The sequence below is a fragment of the Diabrotica undecimpunctata genome, chromosome 1 (genome assembly GCF_040954645.1).
Source record: "Diabrotica undecimpunctata isolate CICGRU chromosome 1, icDiaUnde3, whole genome shotgun sequence".
NCBI lineage: Eukaryota > Metazoa > Arthropoda > Insecta > Coleoptera > Chrysomelidae > Diabrotica > Diabrotica undecimpunctata.
The window spans coordinates 136,799,135-136,822,040 of NC_092803.1; the positions used below are offsets into that span (position 1 = coordinate 136,799,135).

At 33.1% G+C, this 22,906-nt stretch overlaps 1 protein-coding gene and 1 long non-coding RNA gene across 2 annotated transcripts in view; one reads left to right on the forward strand and one right to left on the reverse strand.

The window, feature by feature from the left end:
• Window positions 1-28: 28 nt before the first annotated feature.
• Window positions 29-3,142, reverse strand: LOC140432138 (uncharacterized). The gene is made up of 3 exons (XR_011949767.1): window positions 2,775-3,142; window positions 2,330-2,395; window positions 29-187 (listed from the first exon to the last, which is right to left on the reverse strand). It is a non-coding gene; the product is annotated as an uncharacterized lncRNA (long non-coding RNA).
• A 19,590-nt stretch (window positions 3,143-22,732) lies between these two features.
• Window positions 22,733-22,906, forward strand: part of LOC140440314 (uncharacterized) — a 75,272-nt gene continuing 75,098 nt past the window's right edge. The window contains exon 1 of the mRNA XM_072530747.1: window positions 22,733-22,900. Within this exon, the coding sequence (XP_072386848.1) occupies window positions 22,895-22,900 (6 nt within the window). The 5' untranslated portion in view covers window positions 22,733-22,894. The remainder of the gene's footprint in view (window positions 22,901-22,906) is intronic.

Here is a 22,906-nt window from a genome sequence, read left to right on the forward strand (position 1 = left end):
ACATTAAAACATCAACATAAAAAACAGATATTCTTAAAAATTTATTTATTTCTGTAATTTATAAAATTTGAGGAATCACAGAGATATAATAAATTATAAAGATCGTCATCACTGCCATTGTGGTGGTCTTCACCTGTATCCACGAAACTAGGCTCCATTCTGAACTTAACCATCTATTCACTGCAACCTGCAAAATGATATATGGAATTACCATCGAGCAAAAAGACAAAAGAGGGAATGTAAAGGTAGTGGGGGCAAAAATATTGTTAGACAGGAAGTGCCATCTTGAGAGGCCAAATTAAACAAGGAAAGAGAGTCTTTCCTTGTTTAAGAAATCAAATTTAGTTGGGTTATGTTATTATTTGTCCCAACTGTCACATGAAATCTTATTTATATTGAAGTTTTTTAATAATTGTTTCACATTTTAGACTGTTATCGTTAATATTTAATTAAAATTTTCTCGTCTAAGACACATTCTGAAAACTATTTTATAGCTACTGTTAATAAGTGTCGGAAAATTTAAATTTGGAGCATTCGCATTTCCGGATATGTCCGCCATCAGAGGCCACTTTTTTGGTCGCCTTTTCATAACGATTAAATTCCCTCTTTTGTCTTTTTGCTCGATGGGAATTACACACAAGCAGCAACCAAAATAAGTAAGCCCTACCTGCGGAGACTTGCATACCCATATGGACATTCAGGCATACAATTCATTGAGGTGAGAAAGATTGGTCCTAGTAAATTAGGGACCACTCCTTCGAGCCCCAATACTCCCCAGGCTTTCCTCACCCTCCCCCCCATACCACGCTGATGTGCTATGGGAGGCTAGTTTCATCTATATATTTACTGAATAGTGCAGAGCAGCATGAGGCTCTTTAGTCTTGCTATGCTATTTGTATGTTTGTGTATATATATATATATATATATATATATATATATATATATATATATATGTGTGTGTGTGTGTGTGTATATGTTAGAGATTTATTATGTATCTAATGTATTTTACACACAAACATATATAAATAAAAAATAAACTATGTTTATGAGTAAAATATGTGCCCATGTATAATTAAAGTAAAATATGTACCTATGTACTACAATGGCGAGTGAAATATCTCATTCATTTACAATTAAAATGTTTTGAAAACCTTTGTAAACAAAGAGTAAGTAACATTCTTTCCAGAACTTACATCAAAGGAGAATTTTTAAATACACAGTGTTCACAAATTATATGCAATTTCTTTGAATTTCATGAATTTGTAACTAAGTATAATTAAAGTAAAATATGTAACTATGTATAATAAAAGGAAAATATGTGATTATGTATAATTAAAGTAAAATATGTAACTATGTACTACAATGGGGAGCGAGACAAGGACATAGCATTTCTCCCAAACTGTTCACCCTTGTTCTATAAGACAAGGTAGATACAGATGAAAGCAATTGTGAAAGAGCTAGATTCAGGAGCAGATGGAAAATGTTTGATGATGAAGATATATGTAAAACAATAAAAAGAATTTTAAAGATTCCATATGAGTCCAGTAAATAGAAAACACAATTTTATTTGTTTACAACAAAATGGAAATATGAAACTGTAAACAAGAATGAATAACATACAAATTGTACAGTTTTATACTGGAAATAATTTAATTACACTTATGACCTGTACTTACAAAATTGTTTTCTCCTACTTTCATATTTTCTGTGAGCTACTAATTTCATAGGATCTATCATAGTGTAGTCTGGTTTATTTTTAAGTAAGTTAATAAACTTCTGGTCTCTGCCATTTACAATTGCATTTACACTTTTACACCACATATACAGAGAAAGTCTAACAATAAATTTACATATATTTATACCTGTATTTGAATGGATTTTACAGTTGAATGGTGAAAAATTTAAACAATTCAATTTCAATGAAATCTGTATCCTCTTTCTTTACTCTAAATAACATATTATATTTACATTGCTCACAGGAAACCTTCAATACTTTCTTTGCTACATATCCTGCAACATAGGTTACAGTACACCTTCCCACCTGAGTTCTCATAACATTTGAAACTGAAAGAGGAAGTGAAACATTCACTTCAGGTGCCAAAGGTTTACAACCTGGTAATACCTCACCTGTTAAAAAAAACCTAATGCATCTAATGCTCCCTCACTAACATCATTTTCACAATTGCTTTCAGGTGAATGAAAAGATATAAAATTATTTATAAGCAAAGCTTTGAAAGTGGTTATAGCATCTGGCACACTTACTGAATGAAAAATGTAAAGACATATTTTTATAATATATTACCAAAGAATATAGAATATTTGATATTACCATGTACGTCAATAAACCTTATAGTTTGAGTTTCTTCTTCTTCAATATCTGCTGCATTCTGAGAGCCTGAAATTTAAATACAATATTTTAACAGAACATAACCAATAAATAAATCTGTTGGACTAATAAATAAACAAGTACTAGATATCTTGATCTTTATCATCATCAGAAATGAACCCAAATAATATGTTGCCCAGAAGGCCCATCAAAATTTATAATAATTAACTACAATTAATATTCATAATACTTATATTAAAAATCAAAGTCATATTTGCGGAATACAATTAAGTACAATTAGATTTATAAGTTTTGATGATTTTAAAATATATAAGTAAGATTCATATGATAGGATTAACATTAATTTAAACAATAACAGTTTAAACATACAAAATATTATTTAATTTAAGTTTGCTAACAAACATTTGCTATGAGGTACAGTGCTTACCTATTGCTGGTAAAAATCCACTTTATCTTCGTCTGTAAAATGTCTAGAGCAAACACGAAATTTATTGTAAACAGTAAGAGGTGTATAATTGTTTAATACTCCTCTCTTAATTACTTTCAACCATTCCAACGTGTCCATTTCATTTTTCGGATTTGGAAAACGAAATCTACTGCTTGTGTGGTCCTTACAACCAGGAACACAACATGGTTGGCTTTTTCTTTTCTTTTATTTTGTTCCATTTTAACGATCAACAATCATCAACAATCAATAAGATGATTACAACAAAGACAAAACAAAACAAAACAAAATTAAACTTGCAATATTTCAATGGCGTACAATACAAATAATACAATACCAACAGACCAACACAACACCAACACCAACCTTCATTCTTCAACTTCAATTCTTCCACGGCACATGCGTCTCATACCCCCACCTAGAGTGACTGTAGCGCCGCCGCCATTACGTACGACTGGAATCGTCCAAACAAACTTCCCCGCTGCCCTATCTCTCTTGCACTACTATTTCTTTTTATGTACTATGTACTATTTCTTTTTATGTACTATGGTGATGAATGTGATCTATCCGAGCGTTGGCCGAGCGTTAGCGTTCGTAAATCGTTAATGACGCTGCGCTGGCGCCGTGGCGCCTGAGCAAAGAAGCACAGAATAATAAACAGAGCACGATAATCGATAATTCGCGATTGAAAACAAAGTATCTGACCTCTGGCGGAATAAATTTAAACTACTAAAAGTGGTATAAACCACGTATAAACAAACCAGACAGCAATTGATTTGAATAGAAATATTAAATTTTTTTAGTAAATTTCAGCATTATGACTACGTTAAAGTATTTTAAATCAAATCGATATTATTCTGTTCCTCCCCTATTGCGAAATAGGGAAAGATATGTCCATATTTCTCTTTCCTAAACTTTTATTTATTTATTAACGGGTATACCATTTACATTGAAACAAAATATATATATAAAATTTTTCAAAGTAAGCATAACATTGAAAAATAATTAGTAAAGTTTAACAAAAAACTAATAATTAACTTGAATACAAACTTATATCACACAAATAGCAGAAACTGGAAAACTTGAGGAAATCAATAAAAAGAAAATACCGCTATCATTTAGTCAATAACATATTGAGAATACATAATTTATTTTCTTAAATAGTAGAAATACAAATACTTACCATGTTGGGATAGTATCATGAGGTTTTTTTCTCATGATTTATTATGGAATCTTTTAAAGAAAAATCATGTGCTATGATCTTTTCTGACAGGTGATCTCAAGTTAAGGTTGATTTCATGTAATCAAATGAACTATCTTACAATAAAGTCAATAAATAAATAAATAAAGTCAAGTTCAAGTTATTTATTTATGTTAATATACAATAAAGTCCTTACATATGTCAAAAAATAGTATAAAATAAAAACTTAACGGTATATAAAAAACATTAGGCATAATTTTATAAAATAATGCATATATTAATAAGACAAACATTACACAGAACATTATACTATGGGTTCCCAGGTATACACAAGATATTTATAAAAAAAATATACAAATTCACCAATACACAAGCCAGTTCCAACCATTAAAGTTAAAATTTAAGAATTCATCACTTGAAAACTGCTTCCCCTTCAACCAATGGTCTTTTTGCTTCACCACAATACTCAACGATATCATTAGGCTAATTTCCATTTTTAAATAATAAAAATAACTCGTCTTAAACCAAACTAAACATCCGAAACCAATGGTAAACATTAGACCAAAGAATATAGACGCTTATAGAAGAATTTTTCACTGTTATTTTTGAGCATAGCAAAAGATGTGACATAGATAAAGAAAAGTGGGACGAGTGGAACGCACGTGTTGCACGTGGTACCACTAAGGAGCGGTTTGCTTCTAAAATATGAAAGAGTGGGGCAATAAATGCAACTTTAGATATTTTTATATGTAGATGCCGCGTGGTCGTAGAATAGGATTAAATTTTTGCGTTTTATAAAATTGTTTAAAGAAAATAATATTATTTTAACTTTTAATAAATTAATCTTTTTAGAAAAATTATTATAATTCAAATTTTTAATTGAAATATGTACAAATCTTAAGTATAAATCAGTTTAAGACTATATTGTAATAATTTCACCAATATTCATTCATTGTGAAAATTATGTTTTAGATACTATTAGTTGTTATTTTAAAACAAGATTAAATAGTACCCATACAGCGTAAAAACTTTCACATATAGGTACTATTCATTAAAATGTACTGTTAAAGTTTATTTTGTTATTTCAAAAATAAATCAGGAATGCTTTTTGTTGTTATTGAAAAATTTTGGATGAAATGGAAGTTTTGGCGAAATGGAAAATTTCATAATTTAGTAAAAAGTTTCATTGAATACTTTTTTTTAAATTGAAATTTTTTAAAATTGTTTCGTTAATTTCTGGGCAGAAAAACAGTATAATAAAAAGTTATGTGACGGTTTTTCGTTGTGTTGGAACAAACCAATTTTTAATTCAAAGTTATACAATTAAAAAAATAAATACTTTGAATATTGTAAATATCATACATTTTTAAGTTTTAAAATTAAAAATTTAACAATTTAATATATTGAAAATAAAGATTTTATTGTGAAAAAACAAAAAAAAAGACAGTTTGCAAATCAATGGCATCGAAATTTGTTTAGGCGTAGATGCAAAGTTACCCGTTCGTACTCCTTTCCCACTTCCCCCTAACTGTTTTAAGCCGACGGCCACGGCACCACGCTGTGAGTTTATGCAGCCACCCTCTTAAACCGTAACCAAATCGCCCATTTGAACTGGTCTTCTATAAGCGTCTATCTTCTTTGATTAGACTGTTATGTTTGTTTATATACCATTTATATCGGCCATGACACTGCAATCGACCTGCCCTCTACATTCAGTTTCAATCGCGAATAAACAATCAGAATGTCCACTCTGCTTGAAAAAATAAGTATGCGCAAACGGAATCAGTCATGTGTCATGTGTTAGTCGGAACCAGTGCTGTTCAGTGACATTTTATCTTGTGTGCAGAGAAAAATTAACCATGTTTAATTTATTTACGGCAACTATATAAGCGTGGACAATAAAACAGTCTGAAATCAAAAAATTAAACTCCTTTGAGATGTGATGCTACGGGAGAATCCACAGAATATCGTGGACTGAAAAAGTAACTAATATAGAGGCAAAGAATATAGACTTCTACCGGCAGTCCCACTGGACTGCCACACCCGTTTTTTTTTAATCAGGCAGCAGATTCATGGATGCTTTCTCATCTTGGACAAACCCTGAGCATATACCAGCTACCTTTGATGTGTTTTCAGCCTTGGGAGAGAACCGCTAATCCAGTTAATATAAAATCTGGATTTTTATCTACAGTGATTATTCCATTTGATAAAAATATATTTTCTGGAGAGGATTTTCGATCTTCATCTGTCACAGATCGTTATATATCTGACAATATGGCTTCTGCATCCACAAGTTCGGTTCAAAATTTCAGATCCGCAAAATACCACCTAAAAACAACTCATTACAAGACACAAATAATTTTATATCTTCAGAACTTATTTAGCCCTATCCAAAAGCGCCAGCTGAAAAAATTTCTAATAGAGGTAGGAAAAAAGGCCGATGTATGATTGCAACCGACACACCGGAGAAAAATTTACTTGAGGAAACTTTGAAGGGAAAAATATAGTCGCAAATAAGAAAAAGAAAGAAGTTTAGCAGAAAATCCTACAGGAGGAATCATCGGACTCCCAGAGTGATGAAGTAGAGTACAACGGTAATTCGTCAGATGATAGTTTCGAATTAAAAGAAGAAAGGCTAGATACAGAAATTTCTAAAGGCGATTACATTGTTACCAAAGTTTTTGGAAAAAAACGTGTTAAAAATTTTGTGGCAGTAGTTGATAATGTGGATCAAACAGACTGTGAGGCCAGATTCTTAAAGAAAATTATGTTATCACATAGATTTAGTTTCACTTCTGAGCCTACAGCTACAGTGAGTGTTACTGACATTATAGTAGTTCTACCCCTACCAAGTAATGATAATAGAGCAAGATATGAGAGAATGATTTATTTTAATGCAGGTTTATCACAATACAATTTAAATTAATTTTATTAGTATTATATCGATTTTGTAAGCATTTCTGAATATACAATGTTTTAGTTTTTCTAAAAAATAAAGGTTGTTTTGGCGAAATGCATTGTCCATTATCTCCTTTATGGTTGGCCATACTATCGTTGAGAGTAAGGAGACTATGGACAGAAGTACCTCTGCGAGTTATACCTACTCTCCCATAAGGACTGTAATTTTACAAAAAATTAATTTTTTAATCCCTGTTTTGATAGTATATCTAAAATCTGTCCAAAGTCTCCCAGGCCTCCCTATTGGAGAAAATAACCACAAGAAATTAATTTTAACTGTTTAATAAATCAAAAAAATGTGTACGAAATAGTAACAAGTGATATGTAAGAAATTTATTTATGTACCAATTGAGGTGGTGCGGTGGTTTTAGAATAAGGGCCTATGAACCCTTCTTCCGGAGAACAAAGAATTGAATTCTTCATGTTATTCTCTGTCAGTCCACCAAATTTTTCTACGATATGATGCTTTTTTACTTTGGTACAATACTTTTTTAAGTGAAATGTTGGAACAGCTGAGAAATATTTGTGCCTCTAAATCATCTAGATTTTGGTGAAATTCTGACAATGGGATTGAGGTTATGTTATATTTTTAACTGTAAATTTGAGTATATTCTTAAGAGCGTAGGCGCAAAATTTCGAGCCAATGCTTTTTAAATGCATTCATTTTTTTCAAATCCTGAGAAAACTAATAAATATTTTTGAAAAATTTAAACGCAGAATGAAAGATTACATTATTACCGAGGGCCGAAAGTCCCTGAAAACTTCTATAATGTTTATTTTAATAAGTTACAGGGGTGAAAAGGAAGAGAAAATTTAGTGTGATTTTTAATCTCAAATATCTCATTCAAAAAAACTTTTTGTTTGTTCTAAGGGACTTTCGGCCCTCGGTAATAATATAATCTTTCATTTTGCGTTTAAATTTTTCAAAAATATGTATTAGTTTTTTCAGGATTTGAAAAAAATGAACACCATGTCCGTGGTAATATTTTCCAAATCGAAAATTCGCTATCTTTGTCATACAACGCACTCAGTCGAACTGAAAGTAGTGAAAAGGCTACTAAATATTTGGACGGCTTCAGGAATATTTTGTGTTGCTTATTAAATAATATTGATAATTTATTTGATAAATAATTGATTTAAGACGTGAAATTAATGAAAAAATATTTATTGTTTATTATTTATGGAAGATTCAAGTATTTTAAGTCATTAAAGTTCAAATGAAAGTATTATTTTATAAGAGTTTGTTTTCATAATCGTAAATGCGAGTTTGGCATTTAATTAACAAAATATTAACAGGAAAGAAACATTATTTACTTCGATGAGATACGTCTAAAAAAATTCGAAGCGATTTGAGAACGTTATTTGTTAATAACAATTTCCGGCCCAATTGGAATAAAATAAAAAAATACATTTGAACTTATGAACGAAGAATATATATATATATATATATATATATATATATATATATATATATATATATATATATATATATATATATATATATATATATATATATATATATATATATATATATATATATATATATATATATATATATATATATATATCGAATAAAAAAGGATTGGTGCGGTAGAAATGCAAAAAAATATCAGTATTTTCTGTTTCTAAGCATGTTTTTAGGGGTGAACCGCTCACCTATTAGTAATAGGCACAAAATACTAAATAGTGTATAAAAATGTAGACCTTCTACTACAATGCTAGCAGTGATAACCACAAACATACAATCCACAAAAACCAAACAGATACTTTATTCTTTTAAGCGAAAATAAAATTTAATGAAAAAATTCGTGGTTTACTGATCGATTTTATAGATGATATTTTCACTATATATTTACAAATCAGAAAGAAAGTAATTAATTAATTTTATGTAAAAAGTACTTACTTCAATTGAGCTAACCGTCTATTTCTTCGTCTTACACTAACACATTTCTTGTAATAACGTCCCATATTTTAATTTATGCAAATAAAGAAATAAATAAAGTCTTTATGAAATAATTGAACAATCACTATACAACGGAGTTCTTTACAGATATACACGTGCTAAGCCGATTCTGGATAAACTAGATACCGACAGTTTTAAAGCTTTTATACCAGTGAAAGTTTTACTACACGTAATTTGCTGTGTGAAGAAAAATAAACTAGGGATAGGAGCGCCGGTGTCGATTCGCTCCGTTTAAAATTTGCGCCTACGCTCTTAAGCAATGGCCAGTCGTTAAGCTGTTTTAGATAATCCGGTGTCAAAAAGTGACAAAATTAACGGGAAAAACTGTACAAGGTGAATACTGCGAATTACGGTGCAGTAACCCCGGAGGTCAGCAAACCCAATCAACAGTTTTGTCAGCATATAATTTTTATATAAAAGAAATAGTATTGTAATTAAATTCAGTTATTTTCAATCAATAAAGCAGTGCAGTATAGTTGTAAAAGTTAATAAAGGGTCTTTTTAAAAAGTACCTTCGTGAGTTTAAACCTTTAAGTGGCACAGTGCAGTAAGATAGTGGGAGAGTCTACAGAAGATCCTCGTCGTTCTTAAACGTTTACCCGCTACGAACCAACCAACTTCCAGGGAAAACTACGGCCGTTCAACCCCAGAAGTCAACGAAAATCCAGAGTTAAAGAGTAGAAATCAATTTATATGACGAAAGACGATAAAAAGAAAGCGAAAGAAGAAAAGAAACCAGTTCCTTCGAAAAGAAATGCACCCAAGCATCATCATTTATCTGTAAGCAAATTTAAAATATTTTCTAATCATAATTTAATTGCTTCACAAGCTTCATCTTTTAAAATTAGTAATTCTCTTTCAACTATTAGTGAATCGATTATCGAACCTGGTGCTGCTTCTATTTCGCAAAATAACTCAGCTTCTCAATTTAGTTTAAAAACCAACGTTAGTTCTTTAGATAATACTTTAAATAGCTTAGATATACCATCTATAATTATTACTCCCGCTAGTGAATTAAATACTATGGCCATGGCACCCGCTCCCGCTCTAGTTTTCGACGTCAATAAAGATCTTTCCATCGTGTCTGATTACGATGGTAACCCTAATGAACTTCACAACTTCATTGAAGTTACTACAATGCTTCTTAATCATTTCTGGGATCACAATAATCCCGATAACTTCCAAAATCACATGATAACTCGAGGTGTAATGAATAAAATTAAAGAAAGAGCTCGAGAAATCATTTCCGTATATGGGTGTAAAGATTGGCCCACGATAAGGACCATACTAATTCAAAACTTTGCCGATCAACGTAATGAAAATTCGCTTACAAGAGACATGGTAAACTTAAGGCAAGGACCCAACGAAACTCCTCAACAGTTTCACGAGAAAGTAATGTCACTTTTAAACACAATTTCGAATCACATCGAACTACATACCGACAATGCAGATGTAAAGAGGAGCAAAAAGGAATTCTTTCAACAACAGGCCCTAACTACGTTCTTAGCAGGATTACGAGAACCAATGGGATCAACCATACGATCAATGAGGCCTACAAATCTTGCTTTCGCTCTTCAATTCATCCAAGAAGAAAACAATATTAGGTATTTGCAGAAAACAACCAATTTTTCATTGCCAAATAAGAATTCTACCCACACACAACCCCAGAGACAGCCGCAGTTCACAACACCACCACAATGGCAACAACCCATGCCCAGGCCACAGTTACATCAACCATTTTTCGGAAGTAATCCAGCACCGTCCCGACCAACATTTACCCCAAGATGGCCAATACAACCCGCTCGATTCCAACAACCAAGGCAACAATTCATGGCAAACACACAACCTCCAAGACCTAACCCATGGGCAAGCAGACCACCACAACAGTACAAACCAACACCGATGTCTATAAGTACACGCCAAACGGGACATAACAGAGGTTCAAGCTTCAGAAACTTTAGGCCGCAGCAACCGCAACCACACACCCCAAAGTTCACCGTAGAGGAGCTATTCAATATTGAACAACAAGACGAAAACGATACCGATGCCTACTATGGAGAACAGACATACTACTATCCAAATCAGGACGCATATTCAGATGACTACCACGTAGAAGATTACCAAAATGCCCAATACGAAGAAGAAGATGTAAATTTTCCAAAACTCCAAGAGGAAAACGAAGAAACGTAATCGAACTCAATTCGTATTCAGATAAAAAAGAACTTCCATATATCGAAATTAAAAATCCTCCCCTTAAACTTCTTCTTGATACAGGGGCAACCAAATCATTTCTTAACCCCGAAATTGCATCCAAATTTTATAAAAATTTTATCAAACATGAACCGTTTGTAGTCAGTTCAATATTTCAAAACCATTCACAGGAATATTGTGCTGAAATTCCAATCTTCCCAGAATTTAACTCTAATATTAATTTAAAATTCTACCTTTTTAAATTCCATAAAACATTTGATGGTCTTATCGGCCTCGATAACTTAAAACTTCTACAAGCAAATCTTAATTTCCCAGCATCCACACTAACTACAGCACACTCAGTTCTCCCTATCTTTTATTATGAAACCAACAAAACACAATTTTATACAATTCAATTGGAACCCAGAACAATCACACAAGTAAGACTTCCAGTAAAACAAACAAAAGGCACCATACTTATACCAAAACAAGAAATACAAGGGGCAACTCTAAGAGAAACTCTCAGCGAAGCCTGCAATCAGCTAGCCTGGACCGAAATGATCAACAATACTGATGAACCTATTCAAGTAGCACTCACCGATCCTGTTAGAAGCAATCCAATAGATCTTCATGAATATCACCTGTATACCTCGGACATCATTCCAATGGAAACAGAAACAATAATAGATAGCGATCCTCTCATCAGAACAGATCATCTAAATCCAGAAGAAGAGATGCACATCAGACGTTTATGCAGAAAATTTGCAGATATATTCCATAATCCTGATGATACTTTAACATTTACAAATCAAATAAAACACCACATACGAACAACGGATGAAGTCCCAGTTTTCACAAAATCATATCGATATCCACACGTACATCGAGAGGAGGTTCAAAAACAGATCACATCAATGCTGGACCAAGGCATCATCAGACCAAGTCAATCACCCTGGTCATCTCCAATTTGGGTCGTACCAAAAAAACCAGACGCCTCTGGAAAAATTAAATGGAGAATCGTAGTCGATTACAGAAAGATAAATGAGAAGACTATAGACGATAGGTATCCCATTCCAAATATCACGGACATCCTTGATAAACTCGGACGCTGTCAATACTTTTCCACCCTCGATCTAGCCAGTGGATTTCACCAAATAGAAATGGCAAGGGAAGATATACAGAAAACAGCATTTAACGTGGAAAATGGCCATTATGAATACCTTAGAATGCCTTTTGGTTTAAAGAATGCACCCTCTACATTCCAGAGAATAATGGACAATGTGCTTAAAGGACTCATAGGAGAAATCTGCCTAGTATACATGGATGACATAATCGTATACTCAACCTCACTTCAGGAACACATGGTCAACCTTAAGAAAATCTTTGAAAGATTACGAGAAACTAGGTTCAAGATACAGATAGACAAATGCGAATTTTTAAAAAAAGAAGTTGAATTCTTGGGCCACGTCGTAACTCCTGAAGGAATAAAACCAAATCCAAGCAAAATTAAAGAAATCATAGACTATCCCATACCAAATACTACCAAGCAGATTAGAGGATTTCTAGGACTACTTGGATATTACAGAAAGTTCATTAAGGATTTCGCAAAAATAACAAAACCACTCACCTCATGTTTAAAGAAAGATGCCAAGATAGAACACACAGAACAATTCCTAAACTGTATCAAAATCTGCAAAAACCTGTTAACCAACGAACCACTTCTACAATATCCGGATTTTACGAAGCCTTTCAATCTCACCACAGATGCAAGCAACTTTGCTATAGGCGCTATCCTGTCACAGGGTCCTGTAGGACAAGACAAACCCATTGCATATGCATCAAGAACACTGAACGAGACCGAGCTTAAATATTCTACCATCGAAAAGGAAATGCTTGCAATCGTATGGGCTACTAAATATTTTCGACCTTATTTATTTGGAAGGAAGTTTAAAATTCTCTCCGATCATCGACCACTTCAATGGCTATTCTCTTTAAAAGATCCGAACTCGAAACTTGTTAGATGGAGACTAAAACTTGAAGAATTCGATTATGAAGTCATATACAAAAAAGGAAAATCCAATACGAACGCTGATGCATTATCCCGTGTCGAAATCCACACTAAAGAAGTAAATACCATTGACGAACACGTAGAGGAAATAATCAGTCTATTATCCAGAAAAGAAGATGACAACATATCTATGATCAACCATCCAAACTCAGTATGTGATCCAGATGAAGAAGATCCTATGGTTAACTTAGACGAAATTATCAAAGAAAAACAAACATCCGGCCTAACTGCAGAAGAAATGAAAGTAATAGACGAACTTCTACAAGAAGAAAACCAAAAGATTGACAGTCAGCCAACAAAATCGCTATACCAACAAGACAACAACACAGATGGTACCCAACATTCTACAGAGGAAAACCCAATACTCGGAATTCCAATCAGCGAAAGACCATTGAACTGTTACAACAACCAAATCATATTCAAATTGGTAAATTACAATCCTGCAAAACCTATAACAGAACAGTGCTTCCTAACAAAGAAAAGAATGCACGTCCAACTAGATAAAAACGACCTGAAAAACGATATTTTTAATTTCTTCAAGAACTACGTCGATACAAAAAAGAAATATGCCATCCTATTCGAAACTGATGAACTCTACCAGTCTGTCTGCAACATACTTCGAGAAACATTTAAGAATTCTGCATTTGATCTTGTAAAATGTAACAATTTACTTAAAGATATAAGCAGTCCAGAAAGACAGAAAACCATCGTACAAGACTATCACCAAGGAAAGACAAATCATAGAGGAAATAATGAAACAGAAATTCAAATCAGAAAACATTATTACTGGCCAACGTTGAAAAAGGATATAGAAGATTATATTAATCTCTGCGATACTTGTCAAACAAACAAATACGACAGAAATCCAGAAAAACCGAAGTTTATGTTAACTCCAACACCAACGAAACCACTGGAAATTGTTCACATAGACACATTTCAAGCAGCAGGACAAAAATTCCTTACCATCATCGACGTATTTTCAAAATACGGTCAAGCGTACCCAATAGAAGGATCAAACGCGATTAACATCTTAAACGCATTCCTGCTATTCATCACCCACCATGGACTACCACATATGATAATTTCTGATAGTGGAACTGAATTTAAAAATGGACTTGTTCAAGAATTCGTGGACACTCACAAGATCTTAATCCACTACACAACACCTGATAACCCGCAATCCAATGGAATGATCGAACGCTTTCACTCCACAATCATCGAGCATCTTCGAATATTAAAAGAAAAAAAGAAAACACTTAACATAAAAGACCAGATGCTATACGCCATTATGGCATACAACAATTCTATTCACTCAGCTACCAAACAGAAGCCCATCAACGTCCTTAATGGTCACATAGATGCTCAAGATCCATTCGATATTGACATTAATAGAACACTGATAAATAATTACACACAGGAGCACAGATTGAAAACAAAAGAGATGTATAAAGAAATAAATAAGAAATTGCAAGAGAGCAAACAGAAAAACATTGAAAAGATAAACGAAAAACGACACTCTCCGATAACATATAAACCCAGCACGAAAATATACACTCGAAAAACAGTAAAACGAAACAAACTGCTCCCCAGATTTTCACCTAAAATAGTCCAAAACAACAATCCTGTTACTGTTGATACCCAAGATACTACGGTGCATAAGAAAAATATTAAACATCAACCACCAATAAAAACTAACCGCAAAAATACTTTACAGATGTATCTCAGTAACAGCCCAAGAAGTGAAAATCCAGGACCTTCGAGACAATCCAGGGATCCTCCCAGTTAAGCTTGGAGAAGCCAGAATCCAAACCAGCACCCATGATTTCATCCACTATTTCCAATTGGAACCAATAGCACAGGAAATCGAAACATTGGCATATCAATATCAAACTACAACTACAGCTATAGAAAATGGACTAAGTCAGCCGTACTTCGACAGTCTACAGAACTTCGACAAAACATTGCAGTATCTTCTTAAAACAGCCCAAGAGAAACTCGACTTAGTTTATCCAGCAACCAGAAATAAAAGAGGTCTTATCAATGGATTAGGAAATATTATAAAATCCATCTCAGGAAACTTAGATCAAGAAGACGCAGAAAGATACGATGCAGCAATTCAGTCACTTGAACTCAATCAACAAAATATTATTAACAACATTAATAACCAATTAAGCCTTAATAAGAAAATAATGAACAACTATAACGAGACAGTGACACTACTAACCCACAATCAAGAGATAATAGCCGCAGAAACCAACAAAATCCGAACAGACTTAAACCAATTCGTCTTTGATTTCAACCATTACATGCAAGTTCGAAACGTTTTAGACCAGATGAATTTAGCCTTACAAACCATTATCCAAATATTAGATGACCTACAGACAGCAATCACATTCGCAAAAATCAAAACTCTTCATAATGGACTTATAAAACCAGACGAAATAAGATGGACCATTCAGAAAATGCTAGAACATCATCCAGCTTCTCAGCTACCATACCTCGAAGAAGAAGACCTGATGAGATATTACGAGATAGTAGAAGTAGATGGTTACTACTCCAACCACTCTCTAGTCTTTATCTTACATTTTCCCATTCTTTATTCCAAAGTATTCACATATTTTCATCTATATTCACTTCCAACCATAAATAACACAATAATTATTCCACCTGGACCATATTTAGCTTCTAACTCAGAACTTTTTCAATACATGGACCTACCATGCAGAAAGAGTGAACCAAAGAAATTCATTTGTCCAGAGAAGTTCCCGCAAGAAAATACAGAAACTGACGACTGCATCAATCAAATCCTAAAATTATCCAACGATGCCGCCCAATGTCAAAACGTGCCGATCACAATTAGCACAACAATTATCCAAAAAGTATCGGAAGCTCACTATATTGCTGTTTTCTCAAAAGCTACTAAAATCTCCACCCACTGTTCTACTTCCAAAATTGAAGTACTCAGAGGAACATTTCTAATAGAACTACCCCCAGGATGTGAGCTCAGAACCAACAACGAAGTTTACATCAACTCCAAAGCAACAATAAAAGAAGAACCGTTAACCCTGCCAAAAATAAAAATTAATCTTCAAGGGGAAAATCCAACAGTAAAGCCTCTAAAATTAGATAGAATCCAGTTAGATGAACTACATAAACTCTCAACGGAAGAAGAAAGACTCCAACCCGTGTCTTTAAAAACAATGGACCATTACCATCTATGGACACCACCAATATATATCCTGGCAACAGCCCTTATCATTATTTTGGTTTACAAATTACGAGAGATATGGAAAAAGAAGACAACCGAAGAAGAAGATACAGCCGATCCAGAATCCATACCTTCAGTTTTGTTCATCCCTCACAAAACTTCCCAAGGGGATGGAGAAATTACGGTGCAGTAACCCCGGAGGTCAGCAAACCCAATCAACAGTTTTGTCAGCATATAATTTTTATATAAAAGAAATAGTATTGTAATTAAATTCAGTTATTTTCAATCAATAAAGCAGTGCAGTATAGTTGTAAAAGTTAATAAAGGGTCTTTTTAAAAAGTACCTTCGTGAGTTTAAACCTTTAAGTTGCGCAATACAGATACCGGAGACATTTTTTGTTGTCCGTAAGTGTTGTGTAGAAAAATGTTTTATGAAAATATCACAAGAACAAAAACGATTATTTGACTCTTTTTATGATAATGGTTTAAATAAAGAACAAGACACTCTTCTAACAGCGTGTTGGCATTAGGGGAGCTTTCAGAAAGGTATAGAAAGATACCAAATCCCAAAATGAGAAGACTTTATTACTGGAAATACAAGATTAAAACTTCTGGTTGTGAGGTACCCTTGCACCGTTCCTTTTTTATTGACTGATATAAAGTAGAGGTGAAGCGTGTAAGAATATTATAGAAAAAAAATTGTTAAGAAAACCCCACTTGTTGAAAAATCGTGGAAAATACGGAAACCAAAAAAACATTTCAGATGATGTTTATTTTATGGCTGTAGAACATTTAAAATCTATTCCACGTAAACCAAGTTATTACACACCTAGAAAAACAAATAGATTGTACTTCGACCACCCGTAGGTACATAATGATTAAGAACATTTTTGAACAGTTTCAAAATTTGTTTAAGGATCAAGTTTTTCAGAAAAACTAATTTTACGTTCAAAAAACTAAAGGCTGGCACAAGTGATGATTGTCGTGAGTGTGAAATCAAACTAGAAAAGAACCGGCATTGTCAATGCCGTGTTGATTATAGTCTCTATAAAAATTAAAAAGAGACTCGAGGCATATTCCAAGCTGAAAAAAGGTTACTTGATAAAGGTAACAGATGGGAGTCGCATTTTCGTCGTGGAATTTGATTATGCGCAAAATCTACCGTTGTCAAAGCTCAGCATAACAAAACAGTTCTGTAAACTGGATGGATGTACGTATTTAATATACACGTGTTTAATGGTGGATCATCATGTGTATATTCATTAATAGAATCTCAGTGTAAAAAGGGAGCAAGTAGTGTTGCTTCATTTATCTTTGGCTGTATTAACAAAAAAATAGCAGACTATCTTGATATCAAGCATAGTATTCTTCTATCAGATGCAGCTGGGGGACAAAACTAAAATCAGACCTTGTTACAGTTTTATTCTTGGATATCAAAACTACAGAGTTAAAGTGACATATATTTAGTAAATTAAACAATTTTTTTTTATATATTTATATATAATGACATATATTTATCCTGTTCATGGATTAATTCTGTAGTCAGTGCGACCAAAATTTTGGAGTTATAAGGCAGGCCTTAAAAATAGTTTAAGATGTTGAGTAACCCAAAGTGTACCTAGAAAAAATCGTACAGTGAAGACAAACTTCTGATCTTTTCTGTCTCAAACATGACTACTCTATAATATATGACTGGGATGCAACACTTCTTTCTTGTTTTTGAAAGAAAGCTGCAGTATAAACCTTGTGAGAGACACTGTCTGCTTGTAAGATATACTTTAAAATGTATATCCCTTTTAAATATGCGAAAACGTTGCCACTGGACCTTATTCTTTCACCTTTGCCTCGAGTTCCTATTATTCAGTCTAAAATGTAAGATATGAGAGACTCTGTGGCGCACCCAGGGGGGTTTGGTGGGTTAAACCACCCCCCCCCTCCAGGGTATATAAAGAATAGAAGGAAAATGTAACTTGTCACACACTGTTCACACACAATACAAAAAATCCAAAACGCTAATTTAATAATTAAATTACCACTTCAAATATGTAGAATACAATAATAATAATTGTATAAATACACAACAATTAATAATATTTTTCAATATATTTTTTATATGGAGATACCATACCTAATATGACAAGAGTAAACAAAACGAATCTGTTGCGACTATCGCGGGTGGTGTTCCTCTGCATGTGTTAGCAGTAAAAAGAAGACATCTCTATGAGAGAAAAGAGCATTTGACAACACCCATAAAAAAAGAAGAAAGGGAAAGATCAATGGAAATATGCCAAGAAGAGTGGAACAACACAGAAGATGTTGCCCAGTGGACCAAGATGCTGATCCCGAGCCTAAGGGACTGGGAAGATTGTCTGTTTTAGGGCGTATCTTCATAGGTTCAGAAAGACAGATACAGATAAACGCCTATAATGCTAATATTCTGACAATGTTACTCACACAATGCTGGAGTGTAATAGATATACAATGGAGAGATAAATAGAATCTATAGAGAAATAGGTGTAAACCCTCTGACTGTGAAAGAGATGATCGTGAAGATGACAGTAAGTAAGAAGAGATGGAATAGTGTTCACAGTTACATACGAACAGTAATTAAAAAGAAAGAAGAAGAGAAACACCAACCCAACCAACGACAGAGATAAGAACTAGATAAGAGAAGGGAATGTTCCAAAAATGTCGTCAGCCTTACTCTATCCCACTTTCAGAGTACGGCACGTGCGACAGTCAACTGCGTACAAGTAGGAAAGGGTGGTTTTAGTTGGTAGGCAGGATAATACATACCTGAATCTTTGGCACTGCTATCTTTAGTACTTTAAATTAAACTAAAATCCAAATTTTAAGGACTCAAATTTTAAGAACTCAAAATGGAGGTAGCATAAAAAAAAATTCGGTGACTAACCAACCTTCCCCCCGCCAGGAAAATTCTAGGTGCGCCACTGGAGAGACTTCTTTCATTACTTAAGTGAAGAAAGTACAAACTTCTACGAACTTCTATTTCAACTCAGATGGTGACGAAATTTAGCATAAAATTATATTAAATAGTAGTGTCAACAAAATAAAAGTTTATTGTTGTACAAAGACCTTGATTATTATTTTAAACCTTTGTATACTATAATATATAACTAGTATACTATACAACAGTTATAGACCTTTCTTCTGCAGAAGACAGACGTTTTAATCTGCCAAATGTGTTCTCCAGAAGACGGGCTTATGTAAACTTGTTTTAACACTTTTCCTCTGAAAAGAAAATGGAACATTTGAGAAAGGTGTTCTCTATTATTTTATTAATGGATCGAAATAGAAATTCTTGAAACTATAACACTTAAATAATACAAGTGTTGGTTCGCTTAAGACATAGCTGTTAAATCTTGGTATACTTGTTTCTCAAAGTACTTTTCTTCTATAAAAAAATAGCTACCGCTAATCTTCTCAGGTCCTTCTTGTAGCTACCGCCTCTTGTATGATGTAAATTTTTTATTTTATTTAGGTATGTATATTGTTTTAGACTTAGTTTTCTTTTTTTAACCTTAGAATCAAACTTAAATATCATTAGGCGAATGAAACCGTAGGTTTCGCAGTCAATTTTCCAACCACACACATATCAGCAAAATATATTCTTATGATTTTTAACCCTCTATTGCATAAAGGACCCAAATGTGAACTCAAAATATAAAATTTTCATGAGTATTTGCTACCGACAATTTTAACTGCGTAAACATCTTATTCACTCTTGGGAACATTCGTTCTTAGATGTGTGTTGTGTGTTGCTGATATACCCATCGGTTATTTGAATAAATAGCAGTTTTGTTTGAAGTGACCTTGGAGTAGGATGTTAGCGTAGTGCGTGTATTTTATTTTCGAATATTAGTTAAAAATAAGGTAAGTTTGAGAAATAAAAATTATATATGCCTTTATAAATGTTGTAAGGATCTACTGATATATTAAAATAATAAATTTACTTTGTTGTTGTTAGTATTTGACCCAAATTGTTACTGTTCCCGTACAGGAACATTGTACGCTAAAGGAAAATTTTGACACTGAAAAAAGGAAATATTTTATAGTTTGTTTTTTGCAAGTTGGTAGACTTCTTTAATGCATTAATGGTTTAAATAAATTAATTTGAATAAACCTGAAGTAAACTTTCTTTTCAGAACAAAAATGGATGAATTTGAGAGTATTCCAACAACATCGTTTTACAACAATAAAGCGAAAACTATTCAGCCCTATAAGTTACGACAGATTCCTTCTGAAAGTGAAGATTCGGAACTATCTGATGAGGATAACGTTGAGCCGTTAGCTGCACAAACTACCAGGGCTAGAGTAATCATTGACAGTTAAGAAGATTCTGATAATGAAGATGAAGATTTATCAACCGATGAATCGGATACTGAACTACCTACGAAACAAAAATCTATCAAAAAAGTCATATGACATGGCGTCTTTCAAAAACTGTGCGAAATGTAGATGAACTGCATTTTGAAGATAGTGAATTACTTCAAACCAACATATGGCAGCTCAATTCTCCTTACAAATTGTTTAGTTTTTTTTTTGACACCAAATTTTATAATTGAGGTAGTTCGACAAACTTGTATCACACAAATCCACAAAAGCCAATTACCACATGTCCTGTAGAAATTGAAAATTTTATGGGGATATTGCTGTGGATGTCTCTAATAAGACAAACTACTACAAGACGCTATTGGGCTCCGACAACAAGAATTTCACAAGTTGCAGACGTAATGCTTATAAATCGTTTTGAAGAATCAAAAGGCTTCTTCATTTTAGTAATAATTTAGAAAATACACGCAGTCTTCATAAAATCTCGCCCCTGATTGAACAAATAAAAATATCGTGCAGATACCTTTAGAAGAACACTTATCTTGTGACGAACAAGTTATATCGTCCAAAGGACGTTTGAGTATGAAGACATACAATTCCAAAAAGCCTCATAAATGGGGATATAAGATGTGGGTTCTCTCAGGAATCTCAGGATTTTTATATAATTTTGAAATTTTGGCTGGAAAAGATGGTTACACCGAATTTCCGTTACGCAGAACTACCGAATGAAGTAAATTTGGGAGCTGCTAGTAATGTTGTAGTTCGATTGAGCAGAGAAATACCGTCCAATAAACACCAGAAACTCTTTTGCGATAATTAATTTTCAATTATACCACTGGTGTCATATTTGTCAAAACGAGGCATATATTATATCGCACCAATTCGTACAAATCGAATTCTGAATTATAAAGGTTGACAAAAGAAAGAAATTAAAAAATTACAAAGAACAAGCATTCAGGAACACTCTGGTACTTATGAGAATACTGCAATACATACAGTCCAGTGGTGAGACAACAAAATTGTGTCTTTACTGTCAGATTATTGTGGAACTCAACTCAACCAACAGTCAAAGTGGGAACATTCTTTCGCACCGAAAGAACTAGGAAAGAAATTGATGGCCCAGACATTGTACAACAATATAACAGGCACATGGGCAGTGTGGATCTGCAAGATTCCTTATTGGGATTATATCCAATCAAAATCAAAAACAAAAAATGGTTCCACCGTATTTTTTATCATATGCTGGATATAGCAGTAGTCAATGCTTAGATAGTAGACAGGCGAATCAAAAACAAATTGGAAAAAATGAAAAGATTATACCACTGCTGAATTTCAAAACAATTCTAGCTGAACAACCAACTAAAAGTAGTGTTTTACAAAAAAAAAAGAAGGTCGGCCTAGAAGTTCTACACCCGAACAACCATTCAAAAGAAGATGCATTGAACCTAGATCCAATATATATGTACAAACAGATCAGTTTTCACACTGGCCCAACTGGACTGTAAAAGTGTAAACAGGGAAAGATATATAATGATAAACTCTAAGGGAAAATCAAGGATCCAGTGCAAGAAATTAAGGTGCATTTAAGTTTTCATTCTAAAAGTAGTAACTCTTTTAAGAAGTTTCACAATTTGGAATAGTTTGATACTGACAATACATCGATCTAATGTGTTTGACAATTGGTTCTAATAAAAGTTTTTATACAGAATGTTCCCAAATGGGCACAAAAATGTGTAACGGTGAATTCTACATTCATCTATAAAGAGTAATTTAATATAATTTTATTTTATTTTGTCAAAAAATAAAATAAATTCATCCAATAGAGGGTTAAATAGAGTGAATTTTTACACAGGAGTGGAATTCTCAGGTACAATATAAGTGGGATCGTTTTATTATTGAGTTGGCCTTACGTCCACCTGGAAAAATACATAAAAAATATCAAAGATACAAATTTTATTTAAAGGTAATATACTGCGAACAACACCCTGTAGTGGTGGGTTACTAGGTAATAGAGTGTAGTGGGATTGAAATCAAAAGAAGAGCTCTCGAGTATCTTCTGCACTGGCATCGTGTGATGTGATTTACTTGTAAGTACTTTCTGTGAAACGCCGAACAATAATTGGATATACGTAGAGAAGTGATTTGTAAATAGATTGTATATATGATGGTAAGT